This window comes from Sarcophilus harrisii, chromosome 6 (assembly GCF_902635505.1).
Source record: "Sarcophilus harrisii chromosome 6, mSarHar1.11, whole genome shotgun sequence".
Lineage (NCBI taxonomy): Eukaryota > Metazoa > Chordata > Mammalia > Dasyuromorphia > Dasyuridae > Sarcophilus > Sarcophilus harrisii.
The window spans coordinates 232,542,427-232,565,838 of record NC_045431.1 but is presented as its reverse complement, the minus strand read 5'-3'; the positions used below and the strand labels follow the sequence as shown (position 1 = coordinate 232,565,838).

The following is a 23,412-nucleotide window of genomic DNA, read 5'->3' as shown; positions in this document are numbered from 1 at the left end:
GAATTGGATTTTTTTTTTTTTTTTTTTTTTTTTTTTTTTATTTAATAGCCTTTAATTTACAGGATATATACATGGGTAACTTTACAGCATTAACAATTGCCAAACCTCTTGTTCCAATTTTTCACCTCTTACCCCCCCCACCCCCTCCCCTAAATGGCAGGATGACCAGTAGTTGTTCAATATATTAAAATATAACTTAGATACACAATAAGTATACATGACCAAAACATTATTTTGCTGTACAAAAAGAATCAGACTCTGAATTATTGTACAATTAGCTTGTGAAGGAAATCAAAAATGCAGGTGTGCATAAATATAGGGATTGGGAATTCAATGTAATGGTTTTTAGTCATCTCCCAGAGTTCTTTTTCTGGGCATAGCTAGTTCAGTTCATTACTGCTCCATTAGAAATGATTTGGTTGATCTCGTTGCTGAGGATGGCCTGGTCCATCAGAACTGGTCATCATATAGTATTGTTGTTGAAGTATATAATGATCTCCTGGTCCTGCTCATTTCACTCAGCATCAGTTCGTGTAAGTCTCTCCAGGCCTTTCTGAAATCATCCTGTTGGTCATTTCTTACAGAACAGTAATATTCCATAATTTTCATATACCACAATTTATTCAGCCATTCTCCAACTGATGGACATCCATTCAGTTTCCAGTTTCTAGCCACTACAAAAAGGGCTGCCACAAACATTCGTGCACATACAGGTCCCTTTCCCTTCTTTATAATCTCTTTGGGATATAATCCCAGTAGTAACACTGCTGGATCAAAGGGTATGCACAGTTTGATAACTTTTTGAGCATAGTTCCAAACTACTCTCCAAAATGGTTGGATTCGTTCACAACTCCACCAACAATGAATCAATGTCCCAGTTTTCCCACATCCCCTCCAACGGAACTGGATTTTTAAAAGCCACAAAGCAAAAGAAAGAGCTTTGGTAGTTGATGTGTCTGTATTGCACTCTAAGATTTTTCCTCATGTGCTCATGATCTTGTCACATCAGTACAGCTACTGTGCCCATTAGACAGATGAGGAACATGGCAGGCACCCGACCACTGGTAGTAGCAGGCTTCAAACCCAGGTTTTTCACCTTTTTTTTTTCTGCAGCATGTCATTGATGACAAGTTACATGCAAGAATATTGTATATAAGATATTCTCAATTACATGTCTGTCATTCTTGCCAAATCTGCATGCTACTCCCTTTTTTACCATGAATGGATGACAAGTGCTGGTGGGACCTTTATTACAGAAATAATTCAACAAGAATCGAGTAGGATGAGGAAGTATGATGGAGCTTCAGTGAACACTGGAATATACACAAGGAAAATCAGTTTATTACATGCAAAAATTGGTTCATTATCAGGAATTTGTCAAGCCTCATCATGAACCATAAACCATTGGAATTGTCTCTTCAGGTACCCTGCTGATTTTTTTTTTCTTTTTTTGACAGCTTCTGGGTTGGTTGGCTGAAAAGCTTCCTACTCTCCGCTCCACTCCCACAGACCTCATCCTGTGTGTCCCTCATTTGTATTCATGCTTGGAGGATCGGAATGGAGACGTAAGGAAGAAGGCCCAAGATGCCTTGCCATTCTTCATGATGCATCTGGGCTACGAGAAGATGGCCAAGGCCACTGGGAAACTCAAGGTAAATCTCTAGGAAAGTTTAGAGGGTGAGACGCACTATTCTCTTATTTCTTCTGAGACGAGGCTTAAACTACTTGTGAGAGGAGAAACCGCCTCTTTGGCAGTATAATAGCTTTCCAAAAAAAGTCTTTCTGGATTTCGACTTCTCCTACAAACTTTTGTTCTTAAAGATCGCATTTGTTTGTCCTTGCTGGGTGCTGCTCCAGAATTGGGAGCTCAGGCAGTTGAAGTCATTTGTTTGAGAACATGTCTGCTAACAAGTGTATGATAGACATATCATGAATGGTGACTTTGGTTTATGGGCTCTCTCTCCCTAGCCAACTTCCAAGGACCAGGTCCTGGCCATGCTAGAGAAAGCCAAAGCCAACATGCCAGCCAAGCCCGCTGCACCCGCAAAGGCCTCCTCCAAACCTGCGGGAGGGGCAGGTCCGGCCAAATTCCAGCCTGTGTCAGGTAAATGTCTCCTAATGATTAGAAGGGCAGGAAGGGCCACAGCCCCAGAGGCCAGGTCTCCTCTATCTGCACAGCCCCTGGGATCCACCCCCCTCTCCTTTCAGCCACCGTCATGCTTAGTTGAGACCCACTTATCTTTGCCCAAGGGTTCCCCCTCATCCCCCTTTTGCCTCAGGTCTCTACTTAGGGCTCCTAAAATGCAACCTGGCCTTCTGGCCCCATCCACGAGTGGTTGCCCATTCTTCTTTATAGATTGTAAGGGACTTTAGTTCCTTTTCAGGCTGTTCCACATCTTCCCTCCCTCCCTGGTCTGATCACCTTGGCTGCCTTGCTGGGTACTCATCACCTCCCATGATGGGCTGCTCTCCCACTTCCCTGACGTTGTCAACTGTGGCTCAAGCCCATCTTCTGGTGGCTCCCTCCCCTGCCCCATTATCTTGTGTTGGTTTTGCATCAGTTTTGTCTATAAATTGTCTCTCCTATTAGAATGTAAACTTCTTAAGAACAGAGACGCTTCAGTTTTGTCTCTGTCCTACTTGGCTGCACTCTTCAGATAAAAGCACAATGCCCAGCATGACTGGCATGGAGTGGGTGCTTAATAAATGCTTGTTGATTACCTCTAAGAACTACTGTATGTAATACCATCCCGGACAGTAGCGATTCATATATTTTCAAGCCTATAGCCACCAGCCACCCCCACCCCAACCCCCTGTAAATTGACAGAGACACTTAGAACTGGAGGAGACCTTTGGGACTATTGTGTCCAGATCTGCCCATTTTACATCAAAAAGAGAGAAACTGGGGCCTAGATTGGCTTGGCAGTGACTTGTTCCATTCCACACATCTTGGCCACCCATGCCCAAGTCTTTTTAGGTCTTCCTGCACTGTCTCTGAATACGGGTCATCTTGACCATTTCTCCACGTTAGTTTCCTTCTTTTACTCAACTTCAGAACAACAGGGTATACTGCCCAGCTTTAGTAAGTGGGCTTAAGGGCTTTAGATTCTGGGCTGCAAGAACATGGCTCTAACCAGAAGTTGTTACTGCTACAGTTGCAGTTATTGGGACTGAGCTAAACATCAGAATGTCCCTGGTTATGGTTAACTTAAAATTGCACTATTTTTATTGCAGTTATTTTTACATGAACAAGTTATTTCTATATATTAAAATCTTTAAGGCACTGACAAAACAGTTTTTAGAGGCAAAAATAAAAACTCCTTACCCACACGGAGAGTCCATTTTATGGATGGAAAGAACAGATATTCACACAAGTAAAGATAAAATAAAAAGAGAATGATTGTTGTTGTGAAGAAGGTACCATCTCTATTTTTTGTCTGTAGAACCAAGGAGTTGTCGTGATCAGGGAAGCTAAAAAAAAAGCCTGCTATTAACCATTGCTTTGGAATAAGAAGTTTTCTTATCATGTTGGTATAATGAAGCTGCTATTTTTTCTTCAGCAAAGTAATAATATTTCTACTTTATACCTTTTTTTAAAATGAGACTTCGTGTAAGATAGCAGTGTAGGAAGAATACATGGGAGCCAGGTCTACCCAGATCTCAGCAAGATATAAATGTTCTTTCTCTCCCATCCTTCTACCACTCCTTCCCGCCCCCTATCTTCCCTCCTCCCTCCCCCAAAAAATGGTCTGTTCCTATCTATGAAATGCTGTTCTGCTGCCCAGAAGTCCTTACAGCTTGGAACTTGGGCTGCCATCTCAAGCTCCTCCTGCAGTGCCTCTTTTGTATTTCTGTTGTCTGCTTTCAGTCTCCACAATTGTCTAGAATTTTCTCCAGCTCATCTCCTTCCCAGACACTGGCCTAGACTGGGCTTGCTCAGGCCTGTGCCCAAGTCTCCCATCTCCCACTGTCCCCATTTTCCAACCAGTTTTTTTTTTAAGTTTATTTTACTAATTTATGCTCTTAACTTTTTAGAAAAATGAAAGAAAATTGAATTGATAAGTAAAACCAGGATCTAGTTCTTTGAAAACACCAGTAAAATTGACAAACCATTAGCAAATTTAATCAAAAAAAAAAGAGAGAACGCAATTACAAATGGAAAAGGTGAGATTGTAGTGATCACAAAAAGAAAGTAAAAATATCATGAGCATGGAACATTAGACACAACTACATGTTAAAAATAATAGATGATAATTTCTTAGAATGAATAAAGTTATTTACAAAAACAAAAATTACCTAAATTTAGATAGTAAAAAATTAATAATAATCAAGCTGGAATAAAACAGACTACCAGTTTATCTTCTACTCTGCCTTCCATACCACCACCCTGTACATACACATACATGTACAGGCCTTGTACACGCCATGCATCAGACATATTCACTGATACATTTTTTCAGACATTTCTAAAACAAGGTACAGTTTATTCATAAGTTCAATAAATGGTACAACACTAGCCAGTACTTTTCCTAAAGAAAATGAACTTGTTCTTAAAAGATGACAGATAACTCTTTAAAAAGTTATATATACTGATTTTTAAATGATTATGGATTGAAAATTATGAAATAAAATTTTATATTAAAACTTTATTCATAGCAAAATGGCTTCAAAAGTTTGAGGTGATACATAATAGTTTTAGTTTCACATACAGTCCTCTTTTTTCTATTCTACTTTGTATATAGAAGTGCTCATTTTATTTTGTCTTTAAATTCAGAGTAAGGGGGGAGATGTAAAAAGAAAGAAAAATGATCATTCAGGACTAAGAGGAGATTCTATCCACTATACCAGGTGGACAGAATATCAGGGAAAACTTCACACCCTAGTAGGGCATAAACAAGAGACACTAAAAAGTCCAGATAAAGAGAAAAAATTTGATAAAAATCTAATTTGTTTTCATGATTGAAAAACACCAAAAGGAATAGAAATAGAGGGTTTCTCCACACAATAAAAAATATATCTGAAGGCAAGAGCCCACATTATGTGCAATAAAGAGGTATTAGAAATAGTTTAACTAAAAAATCAAAACAAAGCATGTGGACTTTCCCTGGTATTGAACCGTGAACCATGAGCTGGATTTGGGAGTTAAAATTCTGGCCCCTTTGAAACCCAGTTCTGCTGCTTACCAATGTGACCTTGAATAAGGTACTTAAACCCTTCTGACCTTTAATTTCTTCCATTATAAAATGAAAGTATTAAAATTTTATTTTTCCTTGTCTAAATTTGTGAACCTTTGACCACTTCTCTCTGAGACCATATTGGAAATTGCAGCAAGTCTAATGACAGGAAAAGGAAATCAGATTATTTGAAGTTGAAGAGGTCAAAATTAATTCTCTACCAGTTCTAAATCTGGAATCTTTATAGCTAATTTGATAATTAATCCATCTTTCTCAAAAAAATCAGTTAGCAAGATCACAACATGTAAGAAAAAAGAACCCCATTTGCAAAAAAAAAAAAAACCAAAAAAAAACAAGCAAACCATCAAATACCTGGTAATTAATCTTTCTTGATATAGCTATAATCTGTAGGAGAATAATAGGAAAACTGTATTGACTAAAATAAAGCCTAAATAACTTGAGTGATATTCAGAGTCCATGATTAGGACTAATCAATATAACAAAAATGAAAAGAATTAATAGACAAATAATTTCTTTATACAATGGGGAAATCTAATGAGAGTTATATGAGAAAAGTGGCAAGAACATTAAGGATTATATTAAGGAAGAGCTTATATTTAAAAAATAGAGTGTAGTTAACAAATCTGATTCTAGACCACAACTAGTGTCAGTGGGATCTACTAGATCTGATATTGCCCATGGAAATACATACAGATTATGAATGGTGGATAAGTGTATGAGAAATTAAAACTAGGGAAAGGGTTTGATATCTGACAGATGTGTTACAAGGGAGAATAGGCTATTTGACCAAAAATGGGATTCAGACTTGTATATCACACTATATATGGCCTACTCAAGTGACGGCTTTGAACATGACCTACTACATCTCTCAGTGAATTCCAGCAGACTGATGGGACTTTTACCCCTCCCCCCCAAAAAAAAATGGAAAGAAAGAAAATATAATAAAAAGCTTATTTCAGTTGTAGGGAAGGTATTGTTTTTGGACAGGAGAAGTCCAAGATAGATTCCTGATTACACTAAAATAATTTCTGTGCCATCAAAGTTACAAGAAAACGTGTTGCTGGCAAATATGACGGATAAAAAAAGGCAGATATGCAGAATATAAAACTATTAAGAAATTATAAAGATTAATGAACAATGGTCAAAAGATATGAACATTTTGCAGAAGATTTATAGATCATTTGGAAAAAATTAAACCTTCCAAATGATCAGAGACAGACTTTAAACTGCCATCTCCCACCATTCAAATTGACAAAAACGATAAAAAGCAGTGAAACTCAGTGCTGACAGAGTCAAGAAGAAACAATTATGCGTGTTTGGGGCTGACAGGATTACAACTTGTTATGATAGTTTGGAAAACAAACTGGCAGTTACAAAAGTAATTTTATTCTTTGATCCAAAGATTCAATTGTTGGTAATGGACCTTGAGACTTAGTTGAAGGGAAGAAAAATAAAACTATACAGGCTAAGATTTTAAGAGAAGCATTATAATAAGTCAAAAGGTATAAGGAATATAAAGAAGTTCAGAAAAGACGTTTATGAAGTAATGCAAAGTGAAAAAAGCAGATTCAGGACAGCAGAACGAACTGACCTTGTAAAAGGGAAACTGAGAAAAATTTTCCATGAAATGTACTGTATACAAAATAATAGCAATGTTTTGGGATTACCAGCTGTAAATGACTTTGTTATTCTCAGTACTACAATCATCTATGATTACTCTGAAGGACTTATGGACATATCCAGAGAAGGAACTGACTGTGTCTGAATACAGATTGAAGCATTCTCTATTTCTCTCTTTAACTCAATTTTTCTTGTGGTTTTTATTTTCATTAGGGTGGGAGATCTGTTTTTACAACTTGACTTTTATAGAAATGTTTTGCATAACTTCACATGTGATTTCTTAATTGTGGGTGAAGATAAGGGAGAGAACCTAGAACTCAAAAATCTTAAAAAGAAATGTGTAAAAAAATTGTTTTGAATGTAAAGAAAAATATTGAAGAAATTTAAAATTAAAATGTGGGGGGCATGAGTAAGAATGAATAACCCAAATATTTAAAAGTGATTGAAGAGATTGTGCTTAAAAATGTATTTGTTGTGTCCATACAAGTAGTTTCAAAGTAAGTTTTGTCAGTTATGCTAATGGTTAACAATGAATTTGGAGCCATTTTTTTGAAAATAGATTGAAATAACTTCTTTATTCCACCTACAAAGCACCTGTGGAAGATTCCATGTCCAGCTCTGTGGAGTCCAAGCCTGACCCTAAGAAAACCAGAGGTGGAGGAGTTTCAAAAGCCAAGGTTAGAGAAGTCTTTACTTATTTTGGAATAACTTTTATCCATTTGATTTCAGAAGGGATGGAAGTGTTGGGCGTAGCAAGGTTTGTTTATAAATATGTGAGCCTAAAGCAACATTGTTAGTGTTGCTCTTTGTATGTATCTACATGTAGAGTATTTGTAAATAAAGGTCATCCTGGGAGATTTTTTAAAACTGAAGCTGATAGAGGCTGTCTTTGAGGACAAATCCAATTTTCTAAATGGCATTACTGATCCCATTTAATTCTTTTAAAAAGCTCTATAGTAGACCTGTTTTTTCCAACACAGAGTCATACCATTCTTTTCTTTTTCCTACCTTCCATTCTTCTACTGAAAAAGAAAAAAGAGTAGCAATCGAGTTTTATCTGGCAGTAGGGGAGAAAAAGAGAAAAGAAACTCATTGAAACATATTTTTAAACTGTACAGAAGAACCAGACAAGCAGCACAGCTTTAAAATTAATATGTGCATTTCACTGTATGCTTAAATGGAAAAGCAAACTGTCTGTGATAGACACAGAAACATACAGGAAAACAGAATTGCATATTAAAACCTATGTTCTGTCCATGGAAAAATGCACATTTTATTTGGTGTTAAATTCAGAATTTAAAATGACCAAACACATCTTACAAACTGTACAATAAAAGGAAAAAAGAGAAGTTCAGCAGTAGTGATGGGGATTACAGACCCCAAACATGAGATTAATCAGAACATCAAGGGAGCGGGGAGACGGTGTTAACAATATCATTAAACATGGCAGCTCATAGGGGGAGCTAAGACCCCAGAAGCTAAGTGGATACTTAGCAAACTCATTATACCCGCCAGGGCAGCAGGAGTCCTTCTCTGTTTATCCTATTGCTCTTTTCTTCTTTCACCATGTTCAGGATCTAGTGAGTCTGCTTAATTAAGTCCCAAAATTAAGCTGGGAAGATGAGACCCTTTTCTATGCTAGCTATTGCTTCTTCTTCCTCTCCTCTCTCATCCAAATTTCTTTTTCTTTGTGGGGAGGGAGTGAGTTTATTTACTTTTTTGATAGTGTCTTACAAATGGGCCCAAGCTGGTTTTTACCATGTAAAATGTGTTTTAGCTAGAAAGTATTTGGACTAGAAACTTTTGAGCTACTTAAATTGAGTAATATTTATTGTATTAATCTTGCACATTTAAATTTAGTCTGCATGAGCTTACATTAACTGTTCCATACATTCCTTTGCCAAAATAAACATTTTCTAACTTGTATTCTATAATAAATGATTTTCAAAATACTTCATATTAGGTCATATTTCACATTTCACACTTTATATTCAAGTGAGTCAGAAGGCAGCTAGATGGAACACTGGGCTTGAAGTCAAGAAGACCTAAGTTCAAATTTGGCTTCACAGACTTACTATGAGCCTGGGCACATCACATAATCCTGGTCTGCCTCAAGATTCACATAAATGGAGATATTATAACATCAACCTCTCAGAGTTGTAAGGTTGTAATGAAATAATAATTGCAAAGTACTTAGTACTCTGCCTGATATATAGTAGGTGCTATGTAAATATTTTCATCATTTTCACATTCTGTTGACAGCAAGCTACAAAAGGGTAATGATTGAATTGCTCCCTGCTGAAGGATAGATTAAAGCTTTTTGACCAAAGGAAGATGAAATGTGGCCTCTTTTCAGAGTTCTTTCAGTACAAATAATGTTGAAAACTTCATGTAACTCATTACTTTGATTTATCTGAATACAAATATTTTTTGGCTTATTGCAGCTGTCTAATGATAATGACAGTTTTTCTGACTGCAATACTAGCCTGAGCAAGAAACAACCAGTCACACAGGTACCCAGGAACAGGACCATAAGCACGGGTATGGTTCTGGTGGGAGACCCACGATCAGCTGTGGTGGAGGGACTTTGTTTGGTTGTTAGCGGAGCACACACCAAGAGGGTGTGGGATAATCTCTGTGAGATTCTGTCATCTGTTTCTCTTTCGTGTGGAACAAAGCTCTGGAATGCTACCTTGGGTCAGTGTGATGAATCTGCACTTTGCTTGGGCAGTCTCATTCCTTCCCTGAGGAGAGTCTTGGTTTGCAGAGTTGATGATCGTGTATCTTTCTGTGTTTCCTTTGCTTATCATTCTCCCTACCATGTTTCCAGAGTGTACAAGGAAAGAAGATGCCAAGTAAATCTAGCCTAAAGGAAGACGATGATAAATCTGGTCCTATTTTCATTATTGTACCGAATGGAAAGGAGCAAAGGATGAGGGATGAAAAGGCGTTAAAGGTAAATCCTAAGTATGGTCCAGAATCTCTGCTGTGTCTTGTGCTGCCTTGTTTCAGATATAAATCTTGCTGTGTTACAGGAGCCAATGCAAAGCTCTTTCAAGAAGCCATAGTTCTTACAAAAGACTTGTAGAAGAGATCTACCATGTATCTCATTTCATTAGATAACTCTTCATTGAGCTTATAGATAGGCTCTATAAAATAGGATTTCTTGATGCCTTGTTGGCACAAAATGATTTATTTCATCAAAAATCCCTTTTGAACTCCCATGATTATTAGGCTTAATTTATATACTGCATATGCGGTGGGTTCAACTTCTGTCTGAACATCAATAATTGAGGCTTGACTAGGATTCTTCCTTATATCTGCACCTGAAAGTTCTCGCAAGTTCATTCAGCAAACATTTTGGCGCAGCTAGTTGGTACAGTGAATAGAGAGCACCAGCCCTAAATTCAGGAGGGCTCAAATTCAAATCTGGCCTCAGATATTTAGCACTTCCTAACTGTGTGACTCTGGGTAAGTCACTTAACCCCAATTGACTCAAAATAAATGAGTAAGTAAAAAAATAAGTCTTTTATAAGTCCCTAATATATGAAAAGCAAGCTAGGCATTAGTGATAAAGAGGCAAAAGCAAGACTGATGCTGCCCTTCAGCTGACATTCTGCTGGAGTTTGGGGGAATATGTGTTCAGATGATTATGTTCAAGGTCATTTTAAGGACCAAGAAAGTCCTTAAAAACAATGGATTGGTGAAGGCTTTGTGGGGGAGGAGCATGACAACACTTGACTGAGACATAAAGGAAGGAAGATAAGATTGTTTAGGCTAAACAGAGTTAAATGCTTATCTGACTTTTTTTCTTATATACTTGTCAATTCATCCTGTGAATGCAGATCTTGTTAACCTTTGTCATCTAAGGTTGCCTAGATGCCCACACCCAGGATGCCACAACATAAGCAATCATTCTCTCTGTAATTACTTTGCACAAACATTGGGTTCTTCAGCTGAGCTGTTCTCCTCTGTTATCTGTGACCCCTTGTAGGTGCTGAAATGGAATTTCACCACTCCCCGAGACGAGTATATCGAGCAGTTAAAGTTGCAAATGTCCAGCTGCGTGGCCAGATGGTTACAAGATGAGATGTTTCACTCAGACTTTCAGCATCACAACAAAGCTCTGGCTGTTATGGTTGATGTAAGTTTGGAATAGAATGTAAATATGCTTGTTTTGTGGAGAGACTGACCATTTAGAGTCCAGATTAAGGAATGAAGTTATTCCCAGTTGGGATTTGGGTCTTATATTGATCAAGTGTACACAAAAAACAAACATCAAAATAGCAACATGAAATAAGAAAGCCTGCCCAATCTCAGAAGAATTGGCATCTATCCATTTTCAGATGCTATTGCCTTTCATGGTATTGTTGATGGAATCATCTGCATATTATTTCTCTCTGTTTCTGAGAAGAAAAAAACTGAAATCTTCAGTCTATCTTCTCTACAATACTTCCCTACTTTCATTTCTGGATTTTCTGACCTGAGTACCTTTTATCAGTATAAACTTCTCCCTACTTCCCTCCTCTACCAACATTTTACCCTTATTATTTTTTTGGAGAAAGTACTTATCCAGAGATATGTTCCTGTAGCAAGTCTCATCTCGCAAGGTCTCGGTTATACATGGGGTCCCATGAGCTTCCCTGGGTCGGTATCCCCAGCTCCTCTTCTGTGGACAAACTTTTATGCTTTCTAGATAAGCCTCACCCATATTCACTTGTAAAGTTGATGGTTTGAGTTCCAGATTAAGGTTTCACTTTTTTTTTTTTTTCCAATTCATCAGCATTTTAAAGAGTATTGTGGTATGAGGGGAGCTAGGTGGTGCAGTGGATAGAGCACCAGCCCTATCCACCACCAGACAGGAGGACCTGAGTTCAAATCTGGTCTTAGACCCTTAACAATTCCTAGCTATGTGACCTTGGGCAAATCACTTAACCCCAATTGCCTTGGGGGGGTGGGGATGATGAAGAGTATTGTGGTGTAGTAGGTATAAATCTGGTCGGTGATTACAGAAGAGCTTTTTTAAGTCAGTCCCATTTCTGACCCTTATTAGCTTGATAATAACCTATGCAAGCCATTTAACTTTGCAGTGACCCAGATAGACTGAAAGACTCAAGACATATATTTTTGCCTGTCATTATTGGACATACTCCATCCAAAGGCCCCCAGCCTTTCATTCTGCTTTAATTTAAGCCTTAGTCTAGAAATTCAAAACTTTCTCATAAACTGTTTTCATCCGCTGTTTATTTGTTATATGAATTTCTTGTGTGAATTCTGTGCCTTCTGAGGAGAAACCCTAAGGTCTTCAGATTCTTGCCCAAGATTTTCATAAACCTTAGCAGTGATTTATGGATTCCTTCTGCATCATCACTTGTGTCCGTGTGAATCGCCCTATGTAGGTAGTAGTCCCAAGACACCCCTTTCATTATGTCATTCCTCTGTTAAAGAACCTCCATTGTTGTTTTATTTTAACAAAGTCTAAACAGCTCTCTGCACCTGGTATTCAAGATGCTCCATGATGTGGTTCTCAGGCAAGGATCTCATCTTTAAGGGGCCATCAGCTAAGTTGATATTCACAAACAATCTAAAAAACTGACTTCTAAAACATACCTCTTGCCTTAGACTTTTTGCCACCATTCTGCCACCATTACTGTAGAAATAAAAGGGGGCAAAAGAGGAAAAATACAGATCATTTTAGATCTTTGTTTCATGTGTTTCTGTAGCAAAAGCAACAAGCAATTAATATAGATAGTCTCAGTGGTAATTGCCTTTGTCCTTGGGGAACAAATTGGACCATACTCAAAATCTTCTCTAGCGTGGTCAAGACGTTTCAGGCCCTGGTGCTGGGATGGTCTCTGAGAAGCCCGGGTCTCATCTGTGCCATAATGAAACAAAATTATAGGACCTTTTCAGGGGAATGGAACATTATAATATAGGTGGAAGAAGAGAAGTGTGAAGAGATAGGGTAGTTCTTTGATCTTTTTGGGGGATGGAATTTGCAAATCCCTGGGTTTGAATCCTAGATCTCATACATTCTCATAAAAGGAGCAGAATTTCAGGAGGATTTTGAGAGTATAGGGTAGAGGAATTTTTGGTTGTCTCTTCATTTATTTGATTCCATTTACTTAAAATCTGTGGCCTTTTAATATATTTAATTCATTTTGTGTACTCAGAGTATTTGTTTTTGTTGATAATTATGTTATAAATTGGGAAGGAAAAAACTGAAAATCAGATGTCTATTGTTTACATTATTAAGCTCTAGTATGATTAAGTAGTAGGTATTTGTTCAATGGAAGTGTATCTTTTATACAATTGGAGTTGTACTTTTTTCTTGTCTTCAAGCACTTGGAAAGTGAAAAAGAAGGTGTTATTAGTTGCCTGGATCTTATCCTGAAGTGGCTTACCCTGAGGTTCTTTGATACCAATACAAGTGTCCTCATGAAAGCTCTGGAATATCTGAAATTACTCTTTACTCTGCTGAGTGATGAAGAGTATCACCTGACTGAGAATGAGGCCTCTTCCTTCATCCCCTATCTCATCCTTAAGGTAATTCTGACATTCTTTCTCAGAAAAATTGAGCCCTTTTCCGGGAGGGATTATTCTTTTTTCCCTTTTACTCTTAGATTGTTTACTCAATGACACCCCTTTTTTTTCTTTTATGAAGAAACATGAAAAAGACACACAAAATACTTTGCTTTACTAGATTTTTCTTGTTAATCAGGTTGGGGAGCCAAAAGATGTTATTCGCAAAGATGTTCGTGCCATCCTAAACCGGATGTGCCTTGTCTACCCAGCCAGCAAAATGTTCCCTTTTATCATGGAAGGAACCAAGTCCAAGAATTCCAAGCAACGAGCAGGTAGAGTGTGTGACTTAGTTTGGGACAAGAGATCGCCGAGTTCTCTAATTGACTGAGCAAGCAACATTTGTACAGTAACTACTGAGTAGATGTTCCTGCTGTGTATCGAGCACCGAGGATTAAAAGCAGGTTACAGAACAATATTCTGGAGATTAATCCTAATTAAAGTTACCCATAGCAAGGTCACACACCTGTTAACTTAAACTAAGAAAATGTAGGTGAATTGCACCTTCATGGACCTGTGGGGTCAAAAGGTACAGGAATTGCTCAGTAACCTCCTGGGGACTATCTTCAGTGTCCTGGGGCCAGCTGCCCCACAGCCTTCTTCCCTGAAGCCCCCTGGGTCTCACAGGGGAGAGGCCAACAGGGCTAGAGAAGGTGGAGGGTTCAGCATGTCCCAAAGGAGAAGCTGTCTAACAAAGCTAAGCCAGGTGTGTACCAAGTGTCTCTTGGTCTCGTCAACCTTTCTGGAATATGAATGACTTGAGGATGACTCATTGGTTTTTTTCTTTGGTCTCCTTAGAGTGCCTGGAAGAGCTGGGTTGTCTGGTAGAATCCTATGGCATGAATGTGTGCCAGCCAACTCCAGGAAAAGCCTTAAAGGAGATGGCTATCCACATTGGCGATCGCGACAATACTGTTCGCAATGCCGCCCTCAACACCATTGTGACGGTCTACAATGTGCATGGGGATCAGGTGTTCAAACTCATCGGAAATGTGAGTGGTCTTTTTTCTTGGAGATAGTCCCTTCTGTCATGACACTCACTAGGTAGTTGTTGATTGTGATTAAAGAGACTTCAGGTTTCTGTGCTTTAACACCGTATTAGTTTTTAATCTACATATACGACCCTTCTCATTTCCGTGGGTCTCCTCTTACCCTTGCAGGGCTCCACGTGGCCCCACCCCTGTTGAGGCCCTGTGGGCCCCCAGCTGGACCAGGAGCCAAAGTCTGGTTGCAGGCCCAACACAGCCTCGCAGAGGAATTTGCCTAATGCAGATTGACATAAAGCACAAACTGTCTCTGGATGTGGGTGTTATTTCTGTTGCCTCTGATTTTTGATCTATGGTTTTTAAAATCTAATAGGGAGCTACATCAGTATTCTAAACTCACAAAGGGTAAAGATGCTTTGAATTCAACTCTGATGTGTTACACAGCTTTCCGAAAAGGACATGAGCATGCTCGAGGAGAGGATTAAGCGGTCAGCAAAGAGACCGGCGGCTGCCCCAATAAAACAGGTAGAAGAGAGACCTCAGCGAACTCAGAACTTGAACTCCAATGCCAACATGTTACGCAAGGGGCCAGCTGAGGACATGTCATCCCGACTCAAGTATGTATCAGGAAGTGCCCATCTGAGATCTTCTTTGTGGTCTCTGCCCTTTATACTCACAGCTTGTCCCGTAACGGGATCTGGAGTTCTTGTAACCATTGTCTTGCATGACAGAGTGTCCGGACATATATTATGTAACAATGTTTGATCCTTCCGTCTTCATTGTCTTTGTCTTTGTCTCAAAACTTCTTCTAAATGGTATTGTGCCTTCTTTCACTGCTTCTCCGTGGACAGAATTATGTATCGCACTTATAGGATGTAAGTACTGCCTGCTAACTCCTTGTTAGCAGGGCTCTTATATCTTTGTAACTTCTGACTTGGATTCATCCCCTCTGTAGGGTGACTGGCTTAGAGTTGATGACCAGGGTGGGTGGGGGTTTCCGCCATAAATATAGATAGATCAGAGTCCTCTTTCTGCTCAGAGGCATCAGTAGCCTGAGCACTGATAAATGTGGCAATTCAGTGTTAGAAGCATCAAATTATTAGCTCATTCTTCTTTTGTGTTTTACACTCAATAATGGACTCTGTTTGGGGGTGATAGCTAATAAGCACACAGCCCGGAACTGGCTCAGTGACTGAGAACACGTGGGGTACACTGCCAGGAGTCACGCCACAAGGATAATGTTAACTCCTGTCATTTCTGTAGTGTTAACATCCACAGATCAAATGAGCTGGCTTTCATTCTACAAAATAATTCCCTTGAGAAAAAGTAACTCCATCTCTAGGAGCTATATTCTGAACACTGCCTGAACTGATCCTCGTAATGGAGAGATCCTTAGTGCCAGTGAATTTGGTGGCAACATGAAGGGAAGGGGAAAGCGATCTCTTTGACCTTTTAGTCGCAAAGAGGTGGGCTCTGAGCCAGTTTGTGGTGCCATTTGTGTATATAGACTCATTCTTGGTTTTTCTCCAAGTAAAATTGTATTAATCTTTGAGTATAAATTAACTTATAGCTCCCCGTACAGAATATCTGTGAGTCAGGGCATTTAATAGTTAAAAGCCCTGATCAAGGACTCAAGCCAATCAGGGGGGTTGAGTGAAACCAGAAGTTAAACATTTGCTTGGAAGCTTTTTGGCCCCTGGTGGACCTGCTCATACCACTTGATGAGCCGATCCTACAGTTGTGCAATAAATTCCTTTTTTCTTCCTTTTAGCCAAGCTCGCAGCTTAAGTGGACACTCGGAGGCGACCCACACAGTGCCTCGTGAATTCCAACTAGACCTAGATGAAATAGAAAATGATAATGGTACCGTCCGATGTGAGATGCCAGCCCTGGTTCAGCACAAACTAGATGATATTTTTGAACCAGTCCTTATCCCTGAACCCAAGTGAGTCCAAACTCTTTCCTTCAGAAGATCCTCCTTTAGATCATCCTCAGTGGGCTAGGGGGTAGAGGCTAAGCAACATGAGACATAATCTGGTTAATGCTGATTTGACCTGCATTGATAAATTTTCAGTTAGGAAGGCTTGGGCTTACAGAAAGTGACGTTTTCTCTCTTACCATTGGGGTGGATGACTGAACTTATTATTCCCTTTTCCCTTCTGCCACTAGGATTCGGGCTGTTTCTCCCCATTTTGATGACATGCACAGTAACACAGCATCCACAATCAACTTCATCATCTCCCAAGTTGCCAGTGGTGACATCAACACCAGTGTGCAGGCCCTAACACAGGTAAGAGGAGCCTATTGTGTATTTGAGTGGGAGCCGTAGTCCCTGCCCGCGAGAGTGATGAGTTGCACGTTGGTGTGGCCACAGCATCGGGTGATGTGGGCTGCACTCAGTAGCAGTCTGGTGACAAACCAAGTGCACAGGGGCCATCTGACTCGCGGTCCTTCCTTGCTTTATAGGGGACAGTGTGGATTTTATACAGCTTTTTGTTTGGCAGTAGCAGGGATAGGATAGTTCAGTGAAAGTACCAGTGTTGTTTGTATAGAACCCAGTTTTAAAGAAAATCCTAGACTTGGCCAATGGAGAAAACCCAGAAGGTGCACGTCTTCATGTGACTACCTTGGCTGGTTTTCAGACGAACCCCAGATCTGCAGGAGGCACCGTCTTGATCAGTGCCAGATAGTGCATTCAGAATTTCATCCTCGTCTTAGAAGAATATAATTGAAACGGCACATCTTGGTATTTTGTCCTTAGATTGATGAGGTCCTGAGACAAGAAGATAAATCTGAAGCTATGTCAGGTCACATCGACCAGTTCCTGATTGCCACCTTCATGCAGTTACGACTCATCTACAACACGCATATGGCAGATGAGAAACTCGATAAGGACGAGATCATCAAGTTATATAGCTGCATCATTGGAAATATGATTTCAGTAAGACTTTGAACCCTCTGACAAAGAGCTCTGTCCTTTTCCATTTCTTCTCCTTTCTTTAGTCAGGGCATAAAGAGTCTCTCATTGTATCCCATGGAATTTGGGAGAAGGAGGCACATTTAGAGAGCGCTGTCTGCCACAGGGGACATTGTACCGTAATTCTGGTTATTGGGAAGGCTTCTGGAGAATTAATGGCTTTTCCGTACCCAGGAGGGCTATGTCCTCCTCATGGGGATGTGCCCAGGCAATGATTTGTCAGATGCTTGACTTGTCTCTAATCTTTGAACTCTTTCCCTCAGCCTCTGCTTCTCTACACTGCTAGGGGCAGAAGTCTGAACATTCCTCCTGTTGTGAATGCTAGCTCTTTCAGATGGAAAACCTCGCCCGAGAGGCCTCCACTGGCGTCCTGAAGGACCTGATGCACGGGCTCATTACCTTAATGCTGGACTCTCGGATTGAAGATCTTGAGGAAGGACAACAGGTCTTCCGTTCTGTCAATCTCTTGGTAGTGAAGGTGCTAGAGAAGTCAGACCAGACCAATATCCTAAGGTACAACTTGACCCTCCATGCCTAACCTGAAACAAGTTCTTCCCCAGAAGGCCTAGCCCTAGGGCAGAGACCTCTGCATGGAAAGGAGGCCGCTGGCTCTTTGTGGGTTGGCCCAACAAGTTCCTTCCCCTGCTGACAAAAGTAATGGGTCATTAATAATTACATATTCACTTTTGCTAATTGCTCATAAAAACTCCATCAGTCACCTCATACATACCCAGCTGCTTTAGAACTGGACAGAGGGCTCAGTTGGAAGCATTTCCATTCGTGCTTCATGTGGCAGGGACCCATGGTGGTGAGTCTCAGAATGAGTTTACTCTATCCAACATGTATCGATCGAGCCAGTTCTTTGATGAGTGAAACAACACTTATGTGCAAATCGGCCCCTGCTCTGTTCACTTCTTTTGTGTTTTTTCCTCGCTCCCATGGTTTTTCCCTTTTACTCTGATCTCTGCCTCCCGTTATATATTTGAGTCGGAGCCATAATCCCTGCCCGCGAAAGTGATGAGTTGCACGTTGGTGTGGCCACAGCATCGGGTGATGTGGGCTGCACTCAGTAGCAGTCTGGTGACAAACCAAGTGCACAGGGGCCATCTGACTCGCGGTCCTTCCTTGCTTTGTAGGGGACAGTGTGGATAACTTATCAGGACTCATAAAGTAATGTGTATTAAATAAATTTACTAGGGAACAAAAAAGAAACAACACTCATTAATTCCCTACTCTGTGCCAAGCACAGACTGCTCCAAGAGCCCTTGCACTAATGGGGGAGACACTACATAAAAAGCAGTCATTGGCAAGCCCAGAGGTCCTGAGGTGACAGACCTGCCGGACTGCAGGGTTGATGGGAAGGTCGGAGGGCTTGGGGATCAGCCGCGGGGCCTGCTGGTCCTCCATGCAGCAGCCCTTCAAGTTCCAACTGGGATCAGTTGAGCAGACCAAACGAGAGAGCCCTGGGAGGATTGTTCTTCCCTTCCCCGGCATCCTGGACAGGCTCTTGGACGGCCTAGGGGTTGGGGAAAAAGGGGAGAAACCATTGGCCCAAGAAGGTCCTGCCAACCAGGCAGAGATGGGATTGCGATGGGGAGCATGTCGGCCTTTATTCTCTTCAGATACAGGTGGTGTGCTTGTAGCAAGCTCAGCAGGCTTATCACTGTGAGCTTGGCAGAGAGGGAGGGCCCAGCAGGAGGTGGCCGGCTCTCGGCAGCCGACTTTTTTCATCTGAGTTTGTTGTTATCTTCTGTTTTTTTTAATGCTGCTGCTCTTTCTCCCTAGTGCCCTGCTCGTTCTGCTCCAGGACAGCCTTCTAGCAACAGCCGGTTCTCCCAAGTTTTCTGAGCTTGTCATGAAGGTGAAGTCCAGATTCAGGCTGGTTCTAAATGCTTTCCATTTGGCGATGTGTGAAGAGACATTGGGGTGGAGGGATGAAGGAGGAAGCACACATCGACGTAGCCCATCCCCACACAGTGCCCCACACAGTGCTGAGCGCTTCTTACAGATGTTGTTGGGTCCTCACAACAGCCCTGGGAGGTAGATGCTTTGAAAATCCCTCCTTTACAGTTGGAGAAACTGAAGCAGGAGGTTAAAGTCACTTGTCCAAGGTCACACATCTAGGAAGTGTCTGAGACTAAGTTTGCACTCTAATATTTGCTACACTCCCTCATGATTGAAAAGAAAATAAGAAATCTTTCTCCACAGAGGGGAGACATCTCTTCCCCATCCTGATTCAGGCCTGCTGAACCACCGAAAGAGCTCTCGCACATGTGTCTTCGGTACACCCTCTGGCCTCTGCATCCCTTAAGCCTTCTTTTATAATGGAAATATCTGTAGACTACAACACGTTAGCAGAGCCATCCCCTCAGTGGCCATGTCTGCCAGTATGTCCACTCTGGCACGAGTCCCCAATTCCCCAAATGGAGGACACGCCAAGCCAGGCCCGGCCGATAAAAAGGCCGTGACGCGGTGCCCACTTTAGAGAAGGAGCTGCACGCTCAGTGCTTTCCTGCTTTCCTTTCACATTGGTAGAATTTGGCTGTAGCTCCAAGTCTGAATGTCTGTCAAATATTTGACATGAATTCTTGCCTGAAGGAGATGATTCTATTAACAAGAGACTTTCTGCATCCAGGCCTAGCCCAGAGTTCTGACAGGCTGGATGCCCTCTGGAACACGTCCACATCTGGGCCTGGTTTCTAGTCTAAGGGGTTCAGGTGGGAGTCTTGTGACCTCACTGGATGGAACCAGCTCCAAGGCGTGTTATTAGCAGCCCAGCTACAGGGACCTGGGTCTATCTCGGGTCTATCTCGGCTCAGACTCGGGCTGTGTGGCTTTGGTCAAGTCATTATACCTCTCTGAACCTCTGATTCCTTCTCTGCTAAGTGAGCCCTCCTTCACTGTGGGGCATGTGTGAGAAAATGGGTTTATAAACCATTAAGTGCTCTGTGTAGCCCTGGGCCAGGGGATGGTGGAGAGATCGGCACTTTCATCCCTTGGCTTTGGGACAAGATGAAGTGCTGGGAATTGGCATCTTTTATCAGATCTCTCCCTGGGCAGCCAGTTTTTGAGTTTTGATTTTTGTTGATTTTCTTTTTCCCTTTGTTTCTAACAGTGTCTCTGGAGAATGGTTCGGCTTCTCCCCGATACCATCAACAGCATTAATCTGGACAGGATTCTCCTGGATATCCACATTTTCATGAAAGTTTTCCCTAAGGAGAAACTGAAGCAGTGTAAGAGTGAATTCCCCATTCGGACCCTAAAAACTCTGCTGCATACCCTCTGCAAGCTAAAGGGGCCCAAGGTGAGCCAAAAAGATCCCTAGTATACCTGCAGATCAGCCCAGAAAAGATCCTGGGAATGGCATCACTACTAGTGGGACCCTGCTTGTCTTCCCCCAGATCCTGGACCACCTCACAATGATTGACAACAAAAATGAGTCTGAACTGGAAGCTCACTTGTGCAGGATGATGAAGCACAGTCTGGACCAAATGGGAAGCAAGTCCGATAAGGAAACCGAAAAAGGAGCGTCTCGGATAGTGAGTGACAGAGCCAGAGAGATCATGGTTCTGACTGACCATTTGGGGGGCTGTGTACTAAGCACTGGGGATAAAAAGAGAGAGTAAGTCAGCCCCACTCGTCAGGGAGCTCACATCCTAAGGGCACAAACACATCTGGAGTGTTTCAGCTGCCCGGTCCTTGGCATTCATTAATAAAGCCACACTGGTTTCCGATGTCTAACCATTCGACAGTGCCAGAGGCCACCCAGCCATGGCCAAGGACCCTGATGTTTAGAACTTTTCCTTTCTGAGTCACCCATTTTGTAACTGCTAAGGAGGCAGGGCTTGCAAGGGAAGTTCCCAGGCTGCGTGTCCACAAAGGTTTTAGTGGACTGTGGCTCTGACCACCAGAGTGGAAGCAGGGCCCTTGCAGAGGGGGGGAAAGGGGGAGGAAGGAAAAGTGAAGGGGAGTGCACACTGGTGTCCCGGGGCTCAGACTGACTCCTTCCGAGAGGAGGAGGCTATGAAGGTGGTTTGGCCCACCCGGCGTCATCTGCCTCCCGTCTCTAAGAATGGCTACACTAGCTACACTTGCCTGCCCTGCCAGCGTTAGTGGATCCCTTCTATGGGACTTGGTATTGCCCAAGTTTCTGCTGTGACTACATCTTTCTCCACCTTCATATGTGTGGGCCCTGACTGCGTGCGAGTATTTTTCTTAGACCTCAAGAGAGATTTCTTACCCAGACATCGAGACCAAATAAATATGCTGATCGTTATTGTGTTTTAGAAAAATGGGCTTATCAGCATCCCTGCACCCAATACGGGTGCTGGCCCCTTTCAGTTCACATGCAAAACCAGAGAGCCATTGGGAACCTTGGTCTTAACTTTGTTTCTTTAGGATGAAAAAGCGTCTAAGGCCAAAGTGAATGACTTCTTAGCTGAAATCTTCAAAAAGATTGGCTCCAAAGAGAACACTAAGGAGGTAAGAGAGAGGAAGGCGGTCCAGATGGGAATCCTCTTTGTGGAAAGCGACCCAAAGTCTCTGTTCTGCTGCTAACTCTGGATCCTCTTCTACTCTTGCTCCCCTTTTAATTCATCAGGGCCTAGCAGAATTGTATGAATACAAGAAGAAATACTCGGATGCCGACATTGAGCCCTTCCTGAAAAACTCCTCTCAGTTCTTTCAGAGCTACGTAGAGCGAGGCCTCCGGGTGATAGAAATGGAGAGGGAGGGCAAAGGACGCATCCCCTCTTCAACAGGTAGAAGTTCCTCCCCAGCCCGGGAGTTGTAGACACCAGTCATGTTGTCGGCGTTTCCAGAAAGGAGACAAACGTGGGATTTGTTGCTTGCAGGGGTCAGGCAGAAAAGACGGATAATTGAATGAAAGGATAAAACTTGAGGGTGAAGGGGTTTGTCCAACAAAGCAACTTGGCTGGGTTCCCTAAACTAGCGAGGATCCGATCTCTCATCCCCACTACTGGCAAACGGCTGTGGAGTTAGTCATTCAATTTGGTGCACACTCGAGTCCCGCTCCCCCTGCCCCCCTCCCCACCCTGCAGAGGGTTGGGCTGGCTTTTTAAATTTAATTGAATAATTGAAATGGAATTCCATCAATTCCAGTGTTCGCCTCACTGTCCATTGACACCCCCCCCCACCCCCCAGGACTCACCCAGAATGGTGCCAGGGGGCACTTTGAGGAAGGCTTGGGTTCCCCTCCCCTTCTCCCTGCCCCCATCTGTTTTAAATGTTAGCATCAGGATCCCCGTGACATAATATGGGACTGGCAGGCCCGAGTTTCTCTGCCGCGCCCTCAAAGCTTTGTTTCTCAGCTTCCTCTTAGAAGAGAGAACTTGGCCTGCTCCTTTCAGAAGTAGGGCTGCCCATCAAATAGTGTAGCCCCCTGGGCATTTTCTGCCTCTTATTCAGATCATCATGGAGCATTCTGGCTTCTCCTTTTCCAAAAGCACCTTCTCCTTGGGCCTTTGGGTGCCTTTTATGAAGTTTCAGGCAAATTCCTCTCTAAGTCCTCTGCTCCTCCAAATAGCCACGGTTCTGTCCCAATCCTGAAAGACAGAGGCTTCCCACAGTTTGCTTCAAATTTTGAGAAGTTGTAGTCCCTATGTTCTTAGGACGGACTGGTCTGTGTTGACGCAAAGATCTTATTGCTGGGGTGTCTGATCTAGGCTGCTTTTTTAGAAATAAGTTCCTCCTGAAAAGAGGGGCTTTCAGCTCTCTGAGCTGTACCTTAAGAGGCTGGATAACCAGGGGGGCGGGCAGGAGGGGTATCTCAGAGCAGCTTCCCCCAGCCGGAGTCTGCTGCCTGACTGAAGACTTTGCTCCCTCTTAGGGATTTCTCCCCAGATGGAGGTATCGTGCGTCCCCACTCCCACCAGCACGGTGTCCTCGGTGGGAAACACGAACGGAGAGGAAGTCGGCCCCTCCGTGTACCTAGAGAGGCTGAAGATCCTGCGGCAGCGTTGCGGTCTAGAGAACACTAAGGTAAGACGGGCCTTTGTCCCGCCCTGGGAAGGGGGCGCCCGGCCAGGCCGGA

General features: G+C 42.2%; 1 protein-coding gene and 2 non-coding genes across 9 annotated transcripts in view; all 3 read left to right on the top strand.

Moving 5' to 3' along the window:
- The window catches only part of CKAP5 (cytoskeleton associated protein 5), an 84,893-nt gene that overhangs the window by 60,297 nt on the left and 1,184 nt on the right, over window positions 1-23,412 (top strand). For 6 of the 7 annotated variants that reach the window (XM_031942605.1, XM_031942604.1, XM_031942606.1 and 3 more), the window contains 20 exons: window positions 1,458-1,652; window positions 1,969-2,104; window positions 7,407-7,492; window positions 9,646-9,771; window positions 10,810-10,959; window positions 13,158-13,361; window positions 13,537-13,672; window positions 14,196-14,389; window positions 14,828-15,000; window positions 15,235-15,258; window positions 16,155-16,328; window positions 16,553-16,673; window positions 17,145-17,324; window positions 17,686-17,873; window positions 19,146-19,221; window positions 20,476-20,664; window positions 20,762-20,899; window positions 21,759-21,842; window positions 21,961-22,120; window positions 23,209-23,360. In XM_031942605.1, coding sequence (XP_031798465.1) covers window positions 1,458-1,652; window positions 1,969-2,104; window positions 7,407-7,492; window positions 9,646-9,771; window positions 10,810-10,959; window positions 13,158-13,361; window positions 13,537-13,672; window positions 14,196-14,389; window positions 14,828-15,000; window positions 15,235-15,258; window positions 16,155-16,328; window positions 16,553-16,673; window positions 17,145-17,324; window positions 17,686-17,873; window positions 19,146-19,221; window positions 20,476-20,664; window positions 20,762-20,899; window positions 21,759-21,842; window positions 21,961-22,120; window positions 23,209-23,360 — 2,886 coding nt within the window. The remainder of the gene's footprint in view (window positions 1-1,457; window positions 1,653-1,968; window positions 2,105-7,406; window positions 7,493-9,645; window positions 9,772-10,809; window positions 10,960-13,157; window positions 13,362-13,536; window positions 13,673-14,195; window positions 14,390-14,827; window positions 15,001-15,234; window positions 15,259-16,154; window positions 16,329-16,552; window positions 16,674-17,144; window positions 17,325-17,685; window positions 17,874-19,145; window positions 19,222-20,475; window positions 20,665-20,761; window positions 20,900-21,758; window positions 21,843-21,960; window positions 22,121-23,208; window positions 23,361-23,412) is intronic. The other variant, XM_031942608.1, reaches the window with a different exon arrangement.
- Window positions 16,721-16,830, top strand: LOC111721458. Its single transcript, XR_002770645.1, has one exon. It is a non-coding gene; the product is annotated as a small nucleolar RNA SNORD67 (small nucleolar RNA).
- Window positions 18,368-18,477, top strand: LOC111721459. Its single transcript, XR_002770646.1, has one exon. It is a non-coding gene; the product is annotated as a small nucleolar RNA SNORD67 (small nucleolar RNA).